Genomic DNA, 21415 nt, shown 5'->3' with positions numbered 1-21415 from the left:
CCAAATTTCCTTTGAATTCCACTTTACGCTTTACTTAATACACACATTTTGTCAAGACCTTTTCCATTAATCAGCAATAATGAAATTTATTCATATTACCTAAGCTAGACAAATAAGAAAGTAAAGGAGAACATAAAAAGCAGAAGCAAAAAAGGCAACAAAATGAAATTCAAATCAATTTTCTAGCACTATATCAGAGATGTTAAAAAAAAAAAAGAAAGAATTATGAGCAGTGTAGTCAAACAACACATAATTGAATAAAGTAGCGTCTATTTTCTCCTTACTACTACACTGATCATCATTTAACCAAGATGAAAAACCAAGTTCTCTGTAGGAATTTGCATGAAGGGAAAGTTAAGACATCCATTGTTCACACAAGGATCTCTGATTTTAGATGGTCACAGAATTTAAGACTCTCTATGAATACAAAAAAACCCAAACTATGCAGGAGGACATTATGACAACCTCATCAACTAAAAATGAGGAGACATTTATGTTATGCTACATGTTGCCTCTGAACTGTAACAGCTTTTTCAGGCTAGAATGTGAAAACAGACCTTTAAAGCTTATGTAATTTTGAAAAAGAGAGCATTCATACAATCATACCTATTTCCACATAGCGGTTTGGAAGGTCACGCATTTCACTGGCATGACGTTCTTTTACTGAGCAAATCTAGGAAACAGAGATTTGGATTATTATGATGAACAAACTGTAATTCCTAAAATGATACTAACTTTTCCCAGAAACTCCTTTTCTTATTAAGGCATTCTCAGACATGCACTTCTGTATTTTGAAAAACACAGGCTGTAAAACAGTGATGATGCATCACTGAAGAAGAAAACCAGACAGGAAAGTTGTAGCCGTAGTCCACAGCCTTATAAATATGCTGGGAGAGGAGAAGGAAGACGGACCACACAAGAGAAATCTGAAAACATCTGCCCACTATGATTTCTTCATAGTAGCATATATGTGAGTTTGGTTTTGGTATCTTCTCACACTTTGCGTCTCATTACCTTACAATTTCAGTAAGAATATGCTATTGCAACTCCCAGTAACAGGAGGAGAGTATGTACATATAAAGAAATGCAAATACCCAAATGCTGTAAAGCAGCACAATACAAGCGGGAAGACAGATGCCAAACTTAGGACAAACATCCTCATTTGTAAAAATGCTCCAAAAGCTTTTTACGCTTCACCTACCTCGCTTTACCCTCCCTTTCCATCTACTCCTACCGAGAACTTTTAATTTCCCACTGTGCAGTGATGTAGCAGTCTGTTACTAGAAAACAGCTAACAGGCTTGTAACAAACTCATGTCAGGTGCTGGTCTGAGCAAATCATAGTCAGTCCGCAGTGTACAAGTTCAAAATGCCAGTTCCCTGCTGAAAGCAGAACAAAACCCCAAGCAGCCTGTCCCCCCACCCCACCCTTTTTTTTTCCATGGTTGACTGAAATCATGTGGCTGTTTTAGCAGTCACAACCTCCTCAGCCCCCAAAACAATCCCCTCCAAAAATACCTCATGGTAAGTTGTTCTTCCTTAATGCTAATCAAAAGAAATGAATTCAACAGCCCACTAAAAGCTTTCAAAAGACGAAATCTCTCCAAGGCACAGAGGAGAGAAGTGTCCGTCCCTGAGGATTACATTCGCTGCGTGCTCACACACAGAGATCTGTCTGACCGCTGGGTGTCTATCACTCCTCCTCCTCATGAGGGTCAGTCCAATGACATTTCTATGGCAGCAGGAGTTCTACACACTGTAGTCAAACCAAATTCTATTTTTTTCGATTGTCTTTGCTTTTCAGAAATAATCCTCTGTTTGTCTGTGATAACAGCAAGCATTTATTACAAAGACAGGTAATTGCACCTTTACTGAATTTCCCCAGCCAATAATCAGCGTTAAATTATCCTTCCAGCAAAGGCTGCAGGGATACATATCTGGGCGAAGGCTTATGTCGTCTCGAGGCACATTGGTAATTCTTTGCTTGGAGATCACGTCAAGTATCTTCACACCCTGAAAGTTTAAATACAAAAGAACTTTATTCAGTATGATAAACTCTTACTCACCACATCCCATATTATTTTGTATGCTAAGGCAGTCATAGCAGTTCATGGTATAAATTTCAGGGTAGGGTTGAGCGTGCCCACAGAAAAAGCTGTTGATATAAAGACCCATCTAACCCAGGAGGTGACAGAAGGAACAAAGGGATAAGAGTAAATTAGATATTTTAAATTCACATGCCAAATAAAAAGGTATAAGTGAACAAGTGGCAGATTAGCAACTCCAGTCATGAACCAGTTCAGCTTGTTGGGCTGGTGCTACTACTGGAGAAATGAAAAAACCCCAGCTTTTCCACAACAGCCCCTGTAGAGAAGCAGAAATTTCCACCTTGGAAAAAGAAAAGATGTGAAGCAACAGCTCATTAAGATAAATGAAGCCAATCTGTACTTCTCCAGAAATGCATTTCTACTCTTACATTAAAACAGGAAAGCAAGCATATTTAAATGATGCTTGGTTTTGTATGCTGTGATTTTTCACTGCCTCCTCAGGGAATCCCCTAAACTAACAGAACAAAAAGTTTAAAGAAAGGAAGATTAAAGTCATTTGAGAGAGAGAGGAAAAAAAAAAAGAGCCATTAATCAGATTTTTCCATGTCATTTAGACAAGGTGAGGTATAACCTTTCCAACAGCAAAAGGGAGATTAATTTCATGTTAAGTAATGACTTCTTCTTAGTGATTTAAAAACAAAATTCCCCAAAACAAAACAAAGTATTTTAGTAGATATTTCTTTTCTGCTCACTGAGCTTAAAGAACAACTCTCATGATCACAGAAAAAGGGATGGAAGAGACCTTGAAAGGTCAGCGTCCAGGATGCCATACCATGTTAGGATTTTTCTAGTGACAAAACTGATTTAAAAGATTCCCCTGCCTGTTTCTGTTCCCCCCTCACACAGCGAGTTTCTATGTCCCCAGCTGTACAGATTCAACTGTTTGTAAGTCAAAGAGTCTAAACATGGGGGTCATGGTCTAAGCCAGGTTTTGCCTTTGTTTCTTTTTTTTGTTTAAATCACAAGGAGCAGTAAGTGGTATGGGGGTGGGCTGAGTTTTTTTTGTCAGTGATCTTTGTCACTGAAGAACTGCGAGCATGGAATACACTCCTATTGGCATCTCTTCAGTTAACAGCCATCAAGGTTTCAGAAAAGAAACTTGCACATAGCATCTGCAACGTACAGAGCCCAGATATCTGGGTAACATAAACAAGGAGCTTATGATTTGTGTTTTCTAAGCTCATCTGATAAAACTTGCAATCTTGCTTGAACTGCATTTTAATAAAGTTGTCTTTTATTAATCTTACCACTTTGTCTTCAAGGATGATTTTCAGATAAAAGTGACCCATATCATACCTTCTGTTTTTCTACAAGGCAGCAAATCCTATATGGGATAGACTAATTTACGTTTAAAGTGCCTTTCAAACCAAGAGCATAGGATCTTCTATAGTTATAAGTATGCCATTTGCATCATGAACTGAAAGGACTTCCAGAGTCAACTTCCTATCAGGAAGGAGCCTAAAACCTGTTCAAATGGGAGTTAGGCAGCCAAATGCCTCTAAGGATTTGGTCCTCAGGTGTCCCAGTTTGTAAAACTCACACTCTTGGCCATGGAGGAAGGAGAAGAGGGCACAGCAGCAAACATGGGTTACCTGAGCATCTGACAAGCAGAATTAAACCTTGCCTAAATAACCTCAGAATATCCAATGTCTAGCAAGCTCACATACAGTGTGCCAAAAAACAAAGGCGTAAGAAAATAAAAACTAGGTAGCCACGCACAGACAGTAAGAAGCAAGGCTATAAAAGATTTCCTCTGACTTTGAAAGAAACAAAATGGAACAAAACCTTGCTAGAGGATGGAGAAATTTTTAAAAAGGTAAAGGGGGAAGGGAAAGGCCAATAACCAAATATATTAATCTTTTGGAGGGCAAGTGCCATTTCATTTTTCATTGAAAGATAGGCCCTGACCATGGCTTTTTGTCTCTGACAGATGGCTCTCAACATTTTATTAGTATTCTGTGTTCTGATGTGGCACATCATCTCTAGGGATAGCTCTCCTCAACTGTCCTATCCATTCCCAGCAGATTCACCTAGAATATATATTTTAATTGTATGGCTCTGAAAAGAACAAAACCTGCAAAAAAGCTAATGTTATGTCAATCAAGCACTCATTGAAGTTTCAGTTCTAATGCAGTTATTAAAGGGGAGCAAATAAATAAAAATCCACCTCTAAAAATTTAATATCAAACTGGTTTTGAAAGAAATAGAAGAACAATGGCTTTAAAATATTTTAATAAATGTTTCCCTTCAGGAGGGAAAAACAATAGAAGGAAAAAAAGCTATTGTTTCAGAAGTACTTTCACCACATTTTAAAACAAGACTTTGGAATTTAGACACGATACACACTTAAAAACATACCCCTCACTGCTGAGCTTTAAAACACAGACCTTGACCCATCAATTAGATATACAGTGATAGGTGAAATGCAACACTCAGCATGAAAGCAGTGGTTCCCTTTAAAATACGAATTACACTTAGAGCAAAAAGGGCCTATTTTTTCCTAAGTCTAGCCTTTTCTATTGGCCTACCAAAATGAGAAATTATTACTATCATTTTTTATAATCTGCAACATTAGAAGTGCATATGATAATGTCACTTCAGTACAAATTAGAAAATTCAGACAGGTTTGGGGTTTTTTTCGGGGGGTGGCGGGGGGTGGAGATGTTCTATTATTTATATAAAGAAGAGTTATATTGGCATTCCTTCCTCAGACAGTTTGCTTCAATAAATTGCACTGGTCAAAACTCTGTTATACAATAGTGTACAGTAGTGACCATCCCCCCAACAGTGGTATGTAAAGCTACTTTTCTTAATTTCTTCAGAAGTGGCAACCATATGGAGAACACTGACTAGCCAGCAGGAGATGCCAGAAGAAATGTCTACGAAGAAATGGGATCTAAAACACTATCCTTCAATGCCTTTTATACTCGATTCTTCAAATGTACCATTTTTCAATGGAATATTTCGGCAATTAACACTGAAACATTTCCAATATCAGTGTAACGCAGCAGTATTTTTGTTCATTTAACAGAGGTGACAAATACTTACCATATTATTGGCCCAAGCAATTAAGTGTCCTCTCCATTTTACGTTTCTTATATTTCCTTCCCCTTCATGTAAAACCGAAGGCTTCCATCTATTCATCCAGCCTCTCTCATATAACAGCAACTATGAAGAAGTGCAACAAGAAATATTTCTGTGACACAGTGCTGTATGTAAACATGGGAGGTATTTTTTGCTTCATTATCCCTTAGTCTGCTTGGATTCAAGGGCAACAAAAAATAAACACCTATCACAAAACAAAAGCAAATGCAATCAAACATTTTCATATAGTACACATATATTGAGAATCTTGTATACTACAGAATTCAAGTTACTTTAGTAATAATATTAATAACAAGGCCTTCCATCAAGTTTCTCCAAAGAACACTGAGTATAATTATTTCCATTTTAAGGATAAACAAATTAAGGCATTTGAGAACCTAAGCCTACAGCACTAATGACAACACTTCAGAAAGCTGGTAAAGAAACCAGTCTGCCTCACACCTATCCACTGATCTCATGATAGGCTCCTTCTTCCCTCCAAAAAACAGGTAGTCAAAGAAAATCATCGAAGATCCGCAAGCCTATGACCTTTTGCTTGGCCCCATGTGGAACAACACGACCTTCCACAGGGCTCTAGAGATGCTGTGTGTTAGTCCCACACGTGCAAACTGCACTGTACCACAAGTGCTCCTGATTGTAAAACTTGTGTGATTGGGAATCCCGGGTTCTGTAAATAAGGAAGGTATTTTAGAATATCTAAATGCACAGGAGATGTTATGAAATGTTTTGCAGCAGCAAAGAAAAACCCAACTACATGCAGACAGTTTGCACGACAGTCCAGCTCTTTTACCGGTTCCTGTATGGTTTCAGGAAATTATTAAATAGGATTATAACATGGAATCACTTTGAGTTATGCAAGTGCAGCGCTTAGAGGGATACCTAAGTAAGAAGCTGAAGCATTTGCAAAGATCATACTCTAAGATACCAGTCCTGCCAACTTTTGTGTGAATACATCCACATACAGACACATGCACACCCTGAACTTGAGCTCACACGAGTGCACAATGACCATTAAGAGGTGTAAAATTGCTACCTGCAAGGACTTTTATCATGCCAAAACCTAAATCGAGTACCTATGTTGCTAATATTTCCTATCTAAGATCCAGCTGTACATGCTTTTTTATACATGGTTTCCCACCACCCATATTTGCATAAATACATCAAACGATGAGACACTAGTTGTTTAAAATAACATCTTTTAACAAAATAAGGGATTTTTAACAGCAATTACACAGGCTGCCTCTCTCTCCTAAAGCCACAAGATGGCACCAGAAGACAAGTATTGTCTCCAAAAGTTTAAAGCAGTCACTAGGATAGTCTATCAGAAACTTTTGCATGAAGCGCACTGCAGACATCAAACTTCTCACTCAGGCTTATCTTGCCACTTTAACCCCACCCAAAATGACTCTGTGGCCTTCACATAGCTCACATGAAGGCCCACCTTTTAGACAGTCTAGGGGTTTTTTTCCACCTATGAAAAGGCTACTCAATAAAACTCTTAGAGAATATGCTATTTTACAGCAACCAAGGCAAGGCACTGAAAGCAGGGGTAACATCTACGCTCATAAGGCAGTGCCATACAGAGGGATTTCCATTAGCAGGCTGGTAGGTGGATGTGAAACACAGGAGCAGCCCTCAGCCCAAACTAATTAGCTCTACTCAGAAGCTGAGGATGTCATTAAAAACTAAGTGCTGTGCTGATCCAGACTTGAAAATTACTTTTTTCCTAGTTCACAAACTCCTAAGGAGAGGCTCGACAGACTGTCACTTAGATACTTCTTTCAATACCGTCCAATAAAGACAGCAGCAAAATACATAGTATTTTCATCTGGACTTACTGGACAAGGCTGCGAAAACTGATGTGGATGAGGTGAAAAGTTAAAACTGGCTGATGTCAATTACATGAACTTTGAATCTTTTCTGCTTGTGACTGAATCGTAATTTAAGTTTATTTATTACACACAAGATCCAGAGTGAGCTTGGAATGACACTTCGCAGCTATTTTGTAACTGTTCATGGTTTGTGAACGTCATGCTTTTTCATGACTCTCTACCTGAGTAAGAAACGGCAAAGAAAATAAATGACCTGAGAAAGAACTGGTGAGGAGGGGAAAAAAAAAACATCCTGCTTCAGTCTATGCTCAACTCTAAGCACATGCTTAATTAAATTCTCAGACCAAGGCAGTAGAAGACAACAGTCTGATATTGCCTGTAATAAAGATGGAAAGTGAATCTAAATCACTGCAGCACCCAGAATTCCCTGTTTCATATCAGCAAGTGCAATAGCTCCAACACTGAAGCCAAAGGACACTCAACATTGTGGCTTCAAAAAAAAAACAAAACTTAATCTCAAAACGTGCTTTACTAATTTATCTGCAATGCAATTATCTGCATTTTATTGATATACATAATGTGATTTATTTACTATTTCTTACAGCAACGACACCTGGAAACTGAGTTACTGAACCCATAACTTTACTATTCGTTTTGGAACTGCTATCCACTGAACGCATCTCTCTCAAAATAAGCAGCCTAATTTATTTCTTAGTCTTCCTTTCTGTCTTCACATTGAAATGTTTATCGCACCAGAAAGCCATTTAAAACTTCAAGAGAAGCTAGACACATAACAAAAATCCACCATTTCTGGAGGGGTTCCTCCTACCACCTCCCTCTCTTTTTGGTAGGGGAAAAATATTTTAGGGCTTTATTTCCCATAAATCCCATATTTTGGCAGTCAGCATTCACAGTACTTATATTTCAACAGCAGCCACAAAAATCACTTTCTTGCATTCTCTGCAATACAGTTTATATTTTCCCCTTTTTGATTTGCTCTGGTAAATCTTTCTAGTCCTTTGTTACAATACAGTAGTGCTTAGAACGCACTTCCAGCATCTCTTGCATGTACCGCAACATGATAATATAGCTAAAATAAAATAAACTTTGACTTCAAGGGTCCCCACCCACACTCCTTCATAGTACATTGCAATCTTCTGATAGTTCACTAATTATTTTGCGAGTCTTCTTAACTGCTTATGCTTGTCCACTAGATCATTAAGAAAAATGACACACTGAAATGCATGAGACAAGAGGACAGTGCAGGACACTTTTTGATTTTAAAACCAAGTGGATATAATTCTCTTGGATTAGTGAATACATCTCTTTGTATCTTTCACTACCAGGAGATTAACCTCCTCCAAAAAGAGCTCAAAACTCTATTTTAGAGTGCATCCGCTAAAGAGAATACACTAGTGCTTGGATTTAATGGAGCCTCTCATGCAATTAGCATTAACACTAATTACATGTAATCCCAGTCTTTAAACTATGTACAGGAATTCTCAATCCTCTGAACAGAGAGGCCAATGACTGCAGCTTTGGTAGTATCAATACGGTGAAGTAATTCAATTCAATTTCATCCCACTACCAAATACCACCTTCAAAACACTGAAATAAAAGATGTCTGTTCTCACACAGTGAAAAGTTTCAGAGGAAACACACTTTTACTGAAGCACTATGCACAGCATTATTACTTTGTTTCAACATAGCACCTTCTCTGTAAAGATCTGGAGGAGTTTTACAGAAGAAAAAGGCTGAGACTTCAATTTGTAACTGAAGAGCCACCCTTCCCTTCCCTACTGCAGCACTGTTGGATTAGCTTTTATTTCACAAAATAAAAATTAGGAAAAAACTCCCTGTATTTTCCTTGTCCTGTTCTTTGTTTGCCTGAGTGTGAAGATGTGCCTACCTGTGGCACTTGTTCTGGTTTTTGGCACCTGTGTCACCAACTCTCCCCTCAGCCAGGCAAGATCATCAAACCCTAAAATGCTACTGCCATGGTTACAAGTGATCACTATAGATATTTATTGTTTTCAGCATAAAAACGTTTACAGGCACAGTCAAGATTAACAGGTATCCGAGAGTAACACAGAACAGCATGCCACATGAAGACTTACTGTTTAATCGTGCATCCCTAAGAAAATATATAGCAACAATAAAAAATTATCACTTCTGTTTGGAACAGTGATGGACTGGATGAGCTCAAACAAGGCAGAGAATAATGTAAGCCTCAAGTTTTCAACTGAAGAGGAGTTTTCAAAATATCATCACAAAATGCTGTTGTCCAAGGAGCTGGGGTGTGGATGGAGGGGAGGGCAGGAGGTGCAGTCAAGGGAAATCAAGCAAGGAGGCAGTGGCAGACAACAGCAGCATCGGGAGGTAAGTGATGGCAATGGTGAGATATGAAACAGGAGCTGCTGCTGTAGTTCATGGACAGAGAAGCTAGAAATTTTGAGATGTTTAATACAAACAAATGCCATAGGACTTTCATTAGGCTGTACTTACTAACTCAACTGCTAGATTCCAGCTGTCGCCTATTCACGGAGAGCTACAGAATTAACACCTTGGAAAGTAAGTCCTGCAGCCTTGCAGGCAGAGACACAAGCTCTCACACATTTCATGTACTTAGAACCTCTTTGCTTCCCACCTCAGGCAACGAAAAAAGTTTTCTACACAGACATTTGCAAAACACACAACCATAGATTACACGCATACAGGACTACAATCCATTCTCTCTTTACACAAACCAAATTTGTTTGTTACAGCACAAGGAGAATGTTTTGTTTTTCGTGATAAAGAAGAAATGCATATCCAAATAATAATAAAGAAGAAATGTAAGCCAAATAATCTGCTTATTAAGCAAACAGCAGATCACTACATATCAAAGTATCATCTGCTCAATAATATGGGATACATACAGGCATGATACATTGTGGCAAGCAAATGGCAGGCCTGTATTGTTGCGGCTTGCTTGTTGCTACAGTTTGTTTCCTGCTTATGGTAAATTATCCAATGCATGGACAGAAATTGCCATAGTATTTAGTGTTTCTTCACTTAAACCAGACCTTTGAGTATTTACTGACTGACATTTTATAGCTTACAAAGCAATCTGCCTTTCTTGTCTGGTACTCTTCTACCCAACATAATGCCAAACAGCTGACTATCTGCTTTCTAAAAATGGACTGTGCTGCAAACAGCATCCTGACAATTTAATAATTTGTCGAAGTAGTCCAACCAGTTATTATGAAGTACATATCATAGGGTTCAGAGGTAAAGGTCATCTACTTACTCACAAAGCAAAGCGCATCTGCTGACACTAAACAGCAGACAATTAAAAAAAAAAAATAATCTGAGACATTCCCTGGCAGACTTGACTTTAACATACAAATTCCACTGCCCATAACAGCAGTTGCAGATCCCCAAGAATGCTATTTCTCTTCCCGCTTGTGCATTGTTCGCAATCACTATCCTTTCTCTGTCTATGACATTGCTCCACCTGGAGTGGAAAGGAATTTAGATCGTCTTGTTTCACATCTCAGGCAGGAGACACTGTGGGTCCAGCCCAGGATTCTAACACTGAAATAATATTTTAGATTTTTTTTTTTAATATAATGAGAAATTTGCCCCAGGTAACACTAAGTTCTCTCTGCTTTTATAACAAAGAAAAGAGAGTCTAATGTTTAAGCATGGGCATTGATATGCTCAGATGCTAATTCTGGGAGGATAAACAGGACAAACATGTTCAGACACATCTGCATTTGAAAACCAGTTCTTATAGTGTATCTTCTCCAGCAAAAGAAATATAGACCCCATTGAAAATATGGTTTTATATCTATTTCCACCATATATATATAATATAAACACGTTATGTAGATATAGACACAGACAGATATAAAGATGTGACTGCTGACAGTCACAGGGTAAATTTTCAGTTTTATCTTGGTTCCCTAGCACTTAAAATGTTTCAGACTGGATACTCAAATCAACACTTACTATACAAAATGCATGTCCTAGGCAAATGAGGAGGCCCAATCCTTTAAGATACTGAATACCCTACTCCCATACTGGCTTCAGAATTCATACCATGCTGGGTAGAGAACCCCCCAAAAACCCTTCATTAGCACACATTCAGCAGAGTGACTCAATCACTCCAGAGGATTCACTCTCCTAGGAATTTTACTACAAAAACCTTTGTGTCTGTTTATTGATATTAATCAAAACATGAAATAGGGAGTCTCATCAATGCCTCTGCCAAGAAAGAAACCTCAAGTTGTCCTGCTCTCCTAAGTTATCTTTACATAAGATGCAGTAGCTGATACCTTGACTTTGGAACTGAAATATCCTTCAGTCTTCTCTCTTTGTTAGTTCTGCCTCTTTAACCCTCTGGATATAATGGATACTTGAACTTTGCAATAACGTTCATTTAGTTGATGTGTTGGGAAAGACCAGCACTCTAACAGTTAAATAAAGAACACCTTGTTTTCAGCTTTACCACCCTCATTTAGTTGGCTTTTACCCTGTTATTTTTTAAGACTAGACCCTTTTTTAAATGGTAGAAGGTTACAGCCTTCAATAGCACATTATTTGTCTTTTCCCTTGCTTTGAAGCTCTACTGTCTGCTCTGGACAGGAATGCCCTGTTATTTACAATATATGGTATTATTATTTCAGGGTTACCGTCATCTGCCAAGTCATCACAATGGTGCTGTAGTTAATTGCAGAGATAAGGGGGAGGGGAGCAGGGAAGCACCTCTATTTAGTATGGTACCGATTGCTTCTCACTGTGATCGTGTCAACGTTTCCACAGTACCTGCCTTGTTTCTAGGCACAGATAACATTCATTCATTGAAAAAAAGGGGGTGAAAAAAAGCTTTTCCAGCCCAAAATAGAAGGCAATGATATTATCCCAAGCTTAATGAAAGTTCTTTACTTTTAAAAACTAGTGCTTTAGTAAGCAATTTAAATTGGTTAATTAGTTCATAATACAATTGAGAGAAAAACCGCTCTTAAAGGACTCTAGTACATGCCTAGTTAAGCAACTGTATAAACATATGCACGGTAGAGTTAAGCTTCCAACAATCTGCAATGATTTAAAGAGTTACCCAGGGAGCACTGCTCTTAAGTCAGCTTTAGGTAAGGCTGAGCTTCTAAGATGTGGCAAATCTCAGCACCACACAATTCACCCAAGTTCCAAACATCGACCTGTGTTGGGAACCAAGGACCTGCACGGCACATCTCTGAAGCACAGCACATCACTTCGCTTTTTTCCCCTCCCTCTCTACATTTTTTTGAGATTGTTGCTCACCTTGAACATCTGCAGAATGCTCTGCAGTGGGTCTTTGAACTGAAAAGTATTTTTTATACATTTTTATATTGTTATGAATAACTATATTTCTCAAAAAATTGAGGTGGTAATTTATAATTATAGCACCCCCACCCCATTCATTAAGGATCCTACTGAGGCAGATGTTTGGCTATAAAATTAATAAATTTAAGCAGATCTTGAAGTGTTTTTTTGAGATGAGACAAAACAGAGTGTTAAGGTTAGGGGGGGCAAGTTCTTGCTTCCTGTGTGTATGTGTGGTTTGGCTTCTTTATTTTGTTTCACTGTAAACCAAAATCAGCATGAAATTCAAGTAGGAAATCAAGAGCATCCTTCTCATATTCTGAGAACAACAATGTTCATAATGCAACTAGAGAGGTTTGAGGAAGTGACCAAATTTCTTTCTGGGTCCTTTTATCTGCTCAAATTACCTTAGCAAACAATTTAAAAAAACCCCCAACATTTAAAACTCTAATATACATTATGTCACCATCTCCCAGAACAACAAAAAACAAAGACAGACCCCGCAACCCTTCGAACGAGTTCACACACCTCACACTATGTTTTTGAATGCAGCTCAGGCAAGGAGCATAGCATGAGGGCTTTAAGCAAAACTTTTCTCTTAAGCTTGATTCAGAATGAGGATAGCCTTACTTCTATCCTTACTGCTATCCCTGCCTTGGTGCGGGTGGGGAAGACAGGCAGCATGCCTCCCACCACTGCCAGCTATCAGCTATGAAGTCGCTGTGTCCGTGCAAAGGCTTAAAAGCACAGAGACCTCAGGAGCCACAGGAGGTCCTGTCCCCCTCCCTGAAGGAGCTCACCCAACTACACAACCTCCAGACACAGGGAGAGAGATGCAAGGTCTGCAGCCTGAGGTGGTATGCTTCAGCCTGCTTCTCCTTGCTCTTGTGGACCAACTCCCCATTGCCTGCTGCCCCCATACAGCTTTTTGGCTTTACACTTAAGGAGAGGTGTAAATAAAAAGCAGGGATACTTTTCAAGGCCTTTTTCTTTTCAGAAAAAGAAAAAAAATCTTCAATAAATAAGTAGGTGGAATTTAACTTCCTGAATTTTCACAGATTGTTTTGTTGTTGCCTTTATACAAGCACATATGCTCCTTTTGGAGGAAAAGGGAAAAGGGGAAGGGTTTCTACCACAAGGCTAAGAGGTTTTATTTGTTGGTTTTATGTATCAATAAAATCAAATTACAGGTATCGAGGGACATTTATTTCAATGCTAAATACCTTATGTTAAGATGTCAATTAAAGTTTTCCTGAAGAGGAAAGTTTCTCAGCAAAAAATGAATGCATTAAGAATGAGTATACCATTCCCCAGAGGACAGAATATAAAACAACCTGTCAAATAATCAAAGATAACCAAAGAGAATGTGTTAACTCCCTGATGTTTTTTTCTGTTCGGCATCAGGTGAATGCAAGCTCTTTTACCACCTGACAGAGCCCTGTTGTATTAATTCCTTGCTTCCCTCTTTCCATACCCCTTTTATCAGCACTAAAAAGCTTCGCAAACTGGTGGCTGACAAAGACATACACTGACTGTGCATTATTTTAATGACAACACCAACTCCAACCAGCCAGCAAAAGCTGTCAAGCATACACGCCACTTAAAAAGCAAAATAAAACACAGCTATGCTTTGAAACATATTGAACTGTTAATGAAAATTAAGTTGTATTCAGCACTAGAAGTCTATATTTCTTACATGCTGGTAAAGGAGAGCCGTGGCATTCGGTTTGATGCATCTATAAGTGAGGATTGTTCATCCTTAATTCATAAGAGAAAGTACAGGAAAATTCCATGAATTCAAGAAACTTTTCCTAATCAAACTTTTCATATTTTGACAGAAAATATGCGATGTGATACAAGATACTTGTAGGAACTGGAAACAGCTGTAATCTGGAAGTCAGAATTGCACCTTACACCAGTAAGACACCTAATGCACATTTAAAATAACAACTGCCCCAAGTAGAAGACTTTAACTACACTGTTACAAGTATTTTAAAAAGTGGGAGCTCTACTCTACCAAGAGCTCCCCTGAACTACTTTAAAAACAAACAAACAAACAAAAAACCCCATACCATGAACAAGAACTGATGAAGATACTTGGGTTCGTTTACTTAAAAAAAAAAAAACACCAAAAAAATCACCCACAGGTAAAGCAAAAGAAAAATCCCAAACACCAAGACCAACATGCATAATAAAAGATCAGTATTAAGGTCTAACTTCTGCTCCCTCTTCAACAAATTAAAATGAATGGAGAAAATCTGGCCAAGGAAATGCAAATGACATTTTTTTCAGACTATGTAGACAGAAGTATTTCTACTCTGAAGCTCAACTTGTTCCAACATGTTTTTAACATAAAAAGTGCACTCCCCCCCCCCCCCCGAATTAGTCTTAAGTAAGAATGTTTTGGAATACAATGCATAAAGAGAAGGAAAAAGCAGAATTCTTTGCTCTAGGTGTTAAAAATCACATACACAGCCTTCTGAGCTATTTTTAAGAGCTGTTTAAAGATAGCCTAAGTTCATTACACTATGACTGCTTACCTTTTTCCCTCCTGTTACAAATTGCTTGAAGTGGGATCTTACAAAATGAGGATGAACAGCAACAATCTGGGGGGGTAGAAGGAAAAAAAAAAAAAAGAGAGGATTGTGGCTTACATAAGAGTTTACAGAGAGCACCACATCACTTTTTAAACTAGATAACCCTTTGCCAAGTATCAAGTATTACAGCTGAGTTCTTTCTCTGCAGTAGAGCCTAGTTGTTTCAGGTATCTCCATTTGTTTTTCCTAGAAAAGAAGAAAATTCTCCATATTATACGGCACGTGACAAGTCACACGCCTGACACTGAGGGCCACGTTACACCGAACAACTATGTTTTTTGCACAGCAGGTAGCAGAATTAGGACCATGCAGCACAGAACTGCTGCGAGCAAGGGTTACTCCGATTATGTCTTGTTTGGGGCCTGCCTAGAGGGCACACACACCTCAGCCCTGTTGCAGGACAACCTCGTGTAGCATCAGCACACCTTAAACAGCCTCTTTGCCTTATGTGTTACGTGTCAAGTGTGAGAGATCCAGCTGTAAGAGCTGTAAGGCCCTAGGAGGCAAGCGAGTCGCATCTGATGTGTATGAAAACTTAATGACCTCATTCCTTTTTCCCCCCTCCCAAGAGCAGCTGCAACACGGAAGACCCCAAGCAGCAAAAGGCAATCTTTTCGCACACCACCTTTCCACCTGTAAGAAACGTTTCTTGTTAAAAAAAGCTATATCTTCCCATACGCCTACTAGAGGTGCTTTTTCAACAGCCAGGCAGCCACATGTCTCTCAAGCAGAGTATAACTGAAGTTTTCCCTTCAGACAGGGTACATCAGCATCACCACCCATTGCCTTATCCCGAGGTAGCTTTAATGGATATGAATTGGTTGCAAAATATTGACCTCACAGTTAGCAGAACCCTCAGAATTTGTATCACAGATCTACAAAGAAAGAAATATGTTGAGACAGGTAACAGCTGAAACAGGACAACTTCTCTTTCACTTTGCCTTTTGTATTTGAAAAACTCAATAATACTTCTTACAAAACCAAGATCGGCTTTCTTCCTGCCTAACCAGATCAAAAGCTTTTATATTGAGATAGATAACTATTTTCTAGTGACTTGAATAACATTACAAGGAAGTGGTATTCTCCTCTCTCATTTAGACTCAATGTGACCTTTCTGTTATTAAAGACGACAACACCACAATTACTAAAGATTAAAACAAGCACTTACTTTAATAGGACAGTCAAACGTTTCATGAAACTCTTCTGCTGAATACAATCCAAACACCTGCACCTAAAAAAATATATACAAAACCCAAAAATATTTAACTAATAACCACTTGACAATTAAAGGTGAATGTAAATCACTAACAACTAGAAGATTAATTTGAATGCTAACAGCTCCATCTTTTTTCCTAAAGAAAAAATGGTCATATTTAACAATTCAGAGTTAACTCAGACATCTTGGGCTTCCATTATGGCGTATCTCTAAATATTTGCAGCAGTACAAAAGTACTTATTTGAATCTTGTTCTTTTCTTTTTTTTGTTACAAACACAGCAAAAACTGCAAGTTCCTTTTGCTTTAGGGTGATCAAATCTGTTTAACAGATACTGATCTAAGTAAGGTAAGAGCAACATAATAACATTCAGGGGAAGATAAATTAAAAACTCTTCCTTTCTGAGAAAGAACTGTAGGATTTTTTCCCCTGCAAGCAATACAGGGTTTACATAAGAAAAAATAAATTTGTGGCAATAAAGTAAAACCAGCTTGAAAACCAACTCCCATATGTTTCTCGGCATCTTCTCCTCCTCCCAAGTGCATTCAGTGCTATTTTGTTTTATTCCATCACCACTGGAAATGTCTTTCTCTGAAGATTCCTCCCTTCTCATTTATGTTGATATCTCAGTACATTTAATAGTCAGCACTGAAGTTGTAATCATAGGCTATCAGAATATCTATCAGAATTAATCCATCTGAAGAAGGTTCAACATTAAAAAAAACCCCATCAACAAAAAGTATGTTTCTACTGTCAAGAGAATTAACAGATTTTTAAATGTTTTATCCCCTTTACCTACATAACAGGCACAGAGGTATCAAGTGTTAAGAAATATTATTAGACTTAGATGCTATGACTACAGAGTAGGATTTCTCAAGCTTTTTGTAAGTCCAGCCCTCTTTTGGGCTCATGTCTCTTCATCCAACATGCAACATTCCCTTCCCCAGTTCTCAGATGAGACAGCTGACAACTCAGTTCCTGCAGAACTTAGAAGTAAAATAGGGCTGAAGACTTACAGCCAGGAATTAGTAGTTGATTTACTAATTATGATTTCCACAAAGAATAATAACTGGTTTGCTTTTTCATTATGATTTTAAGAGGTTTCCACCCACTGCCAGAAGCTGTTGGAACAAAATCACCCCAGCAGGGATGGACACTGGCTGGTGGGAGAAGGGAGAAAAAAGAGCATCCCATGGAGCAATCAGTGAAAAACTGTATCTGACAGCAAATCTGCTTTAGAAGGTTCTCAGACAGGTTTAGTTATTCATCCTTATTTTCTGGAAAAGGTAATCCCTTCAGTAACTTTGCTCTGCATGTTCAACAAGTTGGACTCAAAGATCTAAGAGATCTTTTAACCTTTTTTCTTTCTCTCTCCCCATCCCCATCGTGATTCCTTCAGGGGGAAAACCAAAAAATCATAGTAACAAAAAATAAAAAAACCACTAGACAAAGATCTGTAGAACAAAGCCAGTAAACACCAGTAATGGGCCACAAAAAGGGAGGCTTAATGGCTCTAAAAAGACCAGTTCAGAGGACAAGAACCCCCAAAATTCCTGCAGACAGTCAAAGAGACAGAGTAAAAAAAAATAGACTTCAGGTAAACTACAAGAGGAACTAAGCCATCAGCGAGGAACTAAGCCATCCTCAGAGTGGCTCAAAGTTCAGCAGTCTCAGTGAAGTTAAAAACATCTCAAACCACCTCATCTCCCTTTCAAGCTTGTCTCCTGGATACATCTCCTAAGCAGCATTATCAGCTCTGTCCATTACTCATTAGCGAATATACTGCCTCTAACAACATGCTTTAAAAATACTGCTGCATGCACTGTGTAGGGCTGAGCTACTGCTCCAAAGGATTAGAAAATCAATATTTGGAGACAGTGAGATGTATCGCAAAGCTGTGATTATGTAAGCCAACCAAAGGGTTGTATTTGAGTTGGGCCTGGCTGTAAGCCTAGAAAACCTTCGGGCCGATGTCTAGAGGATTTTGTTTTCTGGTTTTTTGTTTTCATCAGTTGGCACAGCATATCCAATGCAACAGACTAAACAAAATAAGAAACAGAGGAAAGAGAAAATAAGACAGAGAGAAGAAAGGAGGAAGAAAAAGAACAGACATGGTTAAAACACAACACTGCAAATTCCATGGAAGCAGAATCCTCAAAAATGCAAAACACCCCTCCCAAATTAAAACTAATTAATCAAAATTAACATTAGCAACAGTGCCTTCAGCATTTTCATAATACTGCAATGAACATGGCAATATGATATTCCTTTAAGAGTATGAAAGCAAAATGGAGCCAGTTAACTAAAGAGGAAAAAACAACTCAGCATAAAATACATGTTATCATGTTTACTCTAGGGACACCGTGTAACAGTTTATTACTTCTTAATGTCTTTTATTCTTCAGAGAGAAAGTGATTCTTTTGATATTACAAACCTATATTGGATTTATCTATTTCTATACTTTCTATGCCCACTCAGCTCATGATGTTTTTGGGTAGCTGGAAAAAGGATTTCATGATGAAAGTCCACTACATTTTGCCAGCCCTGTCCGATTTTAAATATGCAGAACCCACCACTCCAGTGCATCCAGACTTTGCTGTTTTTTGCTTCCACGTGTGGAAGAAAAGGCACAGTGATCAAAAGGCAGAAAAACAAACACATTTTATCTACATGCCACATTTCCTGAAAAATGATCAATATAATACCTCATGGATATTCTTAACATAAATGTTGTTACAGGCATTAAACATGACACTAAAACATGCAAGCACATGGGTTTTCAATATAATTTATACTTCTTTGTATAAAAAAGTTACAAGCCAATAAGGGTGCAAATTATATCACTGTTATGTAATGACATAAGAGTGCTTTAGCAAAACTGGGAGTCAGATCCAGGTTTTTCAAAACAGCATACAAGTAGGCAAAAATCTAACCTATAAAACCTCCACAATTCTGAAGCTGCAAGCCTGCTTCCCCTTCTATTTATTCCAGCACCAAAATTCTCCTTTTATACCCTAATATTTCAACACCCAGCCATTTTCCCCAGCCAGTGGCCAGACTAGAGTGGTGGTGGTGGTTTTGATTTCTGTTCCTTTCCATGCCAGTGGTGACCAGCTGCAGTTGAGTCCATTGGCAAGGAAGATTTTCAAAGAACCAAACGTGCAGTACAGAAAAGCTGCCAAGGGGCTTCCAAAGCACTTGTTGGCCATGTATGACATATAGGTGCCAGGTTTTGACATTAGGTCTGGATGCCACCTGACAAGAGGGTTAGAGAATTGCACTGTGCTGCTATGCCCCCCTCCCAGTCAACGTAGCTAGTCCAAATCCAGTTTGAGAGTGGGAAAAGAAAGAAAAAAAAGTAGTAAAATAACATACATCAGAACAGATATGAGGAGGGGGTTCTCATCACAAGGTCTTCCTTCAAGAAGACAAATGATTTCCATCTCCCTCATATTGGATCCACTTTGATATGGGAAAATGCACTCCCTGCCTATTGCAAAAATCTTTTGCAGTGGTCTAGAGGATATATCTTCGTTAATTGGTAAGAAATACTTGCATTAATCCAGCTGGCTCAAAATTCACAGGTCTTTTTATTATACCCCTTTTTTTGTTTAAAACTGATTTAAGAAAACTAAGCTGTTCCACTTTTTTGTTTTTTAAAAAAGGAATTCAGTATTTTTAATTATTTATCTGAGTTAATGACGACTTTGCAACCACTTGTACAAGTGTTTAACTTCTTACAATAAGAACACTCCCACTGTAGTAAGGAAAGAGCTATAAGGAGTGTGAAGTTACACTTTTGTTATGACCCAGAACCTAGAAGTGCTACATTATCCGGCCAGGAATTTCTGCCATTTTCTTATACAGTAGCACAAGACACAAGTATATGTTTTCACCGATTTTAGGGGTGGATTCTTTCTGGGTCAAGACACACCCTTCTGGGTCAAGTGGAAAATCTAACTTCTACAACACCCAGATCTTTCAAACCTCCAGATGAGCTTTTCAGTGTAGAATATGGTGAAGCATCTATGTCCCTGGACTGTATGAATGCAAATATGATGAATATTGTACTTGTGATACTCCAGCCCTGCGTCAAAAACATTACCAGAATTAGCCCTGGCTTGGGGACCATCGTTTAGACTGCCTTGTATAGCATGTAGTGTCACCTACTGGATCCACAACAGCTATTTCACTAAATAAAGACAGATTCACCATTTAAAGTATTGGAGTCTTTTCAAATACAGCCACACCAGAGTAGGAATTATGGATTTTTGAACGTTTCTGAAATCAAATATGTATTTTTAATATTAATTTAATATATGAAAAATGTGCGTGGCTTGTAGTCTCACTGCAACACACATATTTCGAGTCAGTAATCCACAGTCACATCTGAGGAGCCCTTACAGCAAGTGCTTCCTTCCCCCCACCATTCAAAACACCCAAACCAACAATGCTAGCTCAACATTTTTATTACCTTGCACAATTACTGACCCTTCCTTTATCTTGTTTAGACAATTAGGACACTCTTGCTGTGTTTCTCACAGGCTGTAAAATTCTACAACCCACTTTGATAGGCACTACTATCCCAATTACTTTGTCAAGATACTGACATCAAGATATCTCCGAGAAACAAAAGGCTTGGATACATAAACTGGCTCCCTGCCTGTTGAGGAAAAAACCCACCTATCTGGAAGGAAAAAACCCAAGCACATACAGTCTAAAGGGGTTGTTTCCCCATTTTGCCTGCTGCAAAATCCAATTTTATTTTTAATTTATAGAACTTTTACTGAATGGGATGCATCCCTTAGGATCACCAACATTCCTCCTCCCCCCAAGTGTACTCTGTAAGAAATGTTCTCCTCAGTAAGTCAGATGGATATTGAGAAATGATTTAAATGATTTTTAATGCGCTGCATTTGTATATGAGCATTATATTAAAAAAGAAGCTTAAACACACCCTGTGCATTAGAATTTTATCATTGCAAACCAACATTAGAAAAGACTGCCATCGACTTAAAAACAAAAAAGACATTCTTATAAGTGGAAAATCAATCACCAAAACCACTAAATGTCACAGCTCAACATTCCAGAGAAGCACTGATAATTGTTACTTATACACTGCACAAATGATATATGTCCTCAGTCAAGGAAGTAGGTGCCAGTTTTTTAGGAAACTGTACATATATTGATTTTACATTTATTTAATGTGGCTG

General features: G+C 38.3%; 1 protein-coding gene across 1 annotated transcript in view; it reads right to left on the bottom strand.

Annotated features, from left to right (window-relative positions):
* Positions 1–21415, bottom strand: part of VPS41 (VPS41 subunit of HOPS complex) — a 109428-nt gene that overhangs the window by 44294 nt on the left and 43719 nt on the right. Inside the window, exons 6-10 of the mRNA XM_050892324.1 lie at positions 16156–16218; positions 14931–14996; positions 5156–5275; positions 1866–2012; positions 607–673 (exon numbers count right to left, since the gene is read on the bottom strand). Coding sequence (XP_050748281.1) covers positions 607–673; positions 1866–2012; positions 5156–5275; positions 14931–14996; positions 16156–16218 — 463 coding nt within the window. The remainder of the gene's footprint in view (positions 1–606; positions 674–1865; positions 2013–5155; positions 5276–14930; positions 14997–16155; positions 16219–21415) is intronic.

Source organism: Gymnogyps californianus, chromosome 2 (assembly GCF_018139145.2).
Source record: "Gymnogyps californianus isolate 813 chromosome 2, ASM1813914v2, whole genome shotgun sequence".
Taxonomy (NCBI): Eukaryota; Metazoa; Chordata; class Aves; order Accipitriformes; family Cathartidae; genus Gymnogyps; species Gymnogyps californianus.
Note: the sequence above shows the minus strand (reverse complement) of the source record. Positions and strands in the feature narration are given on the sequence as shown.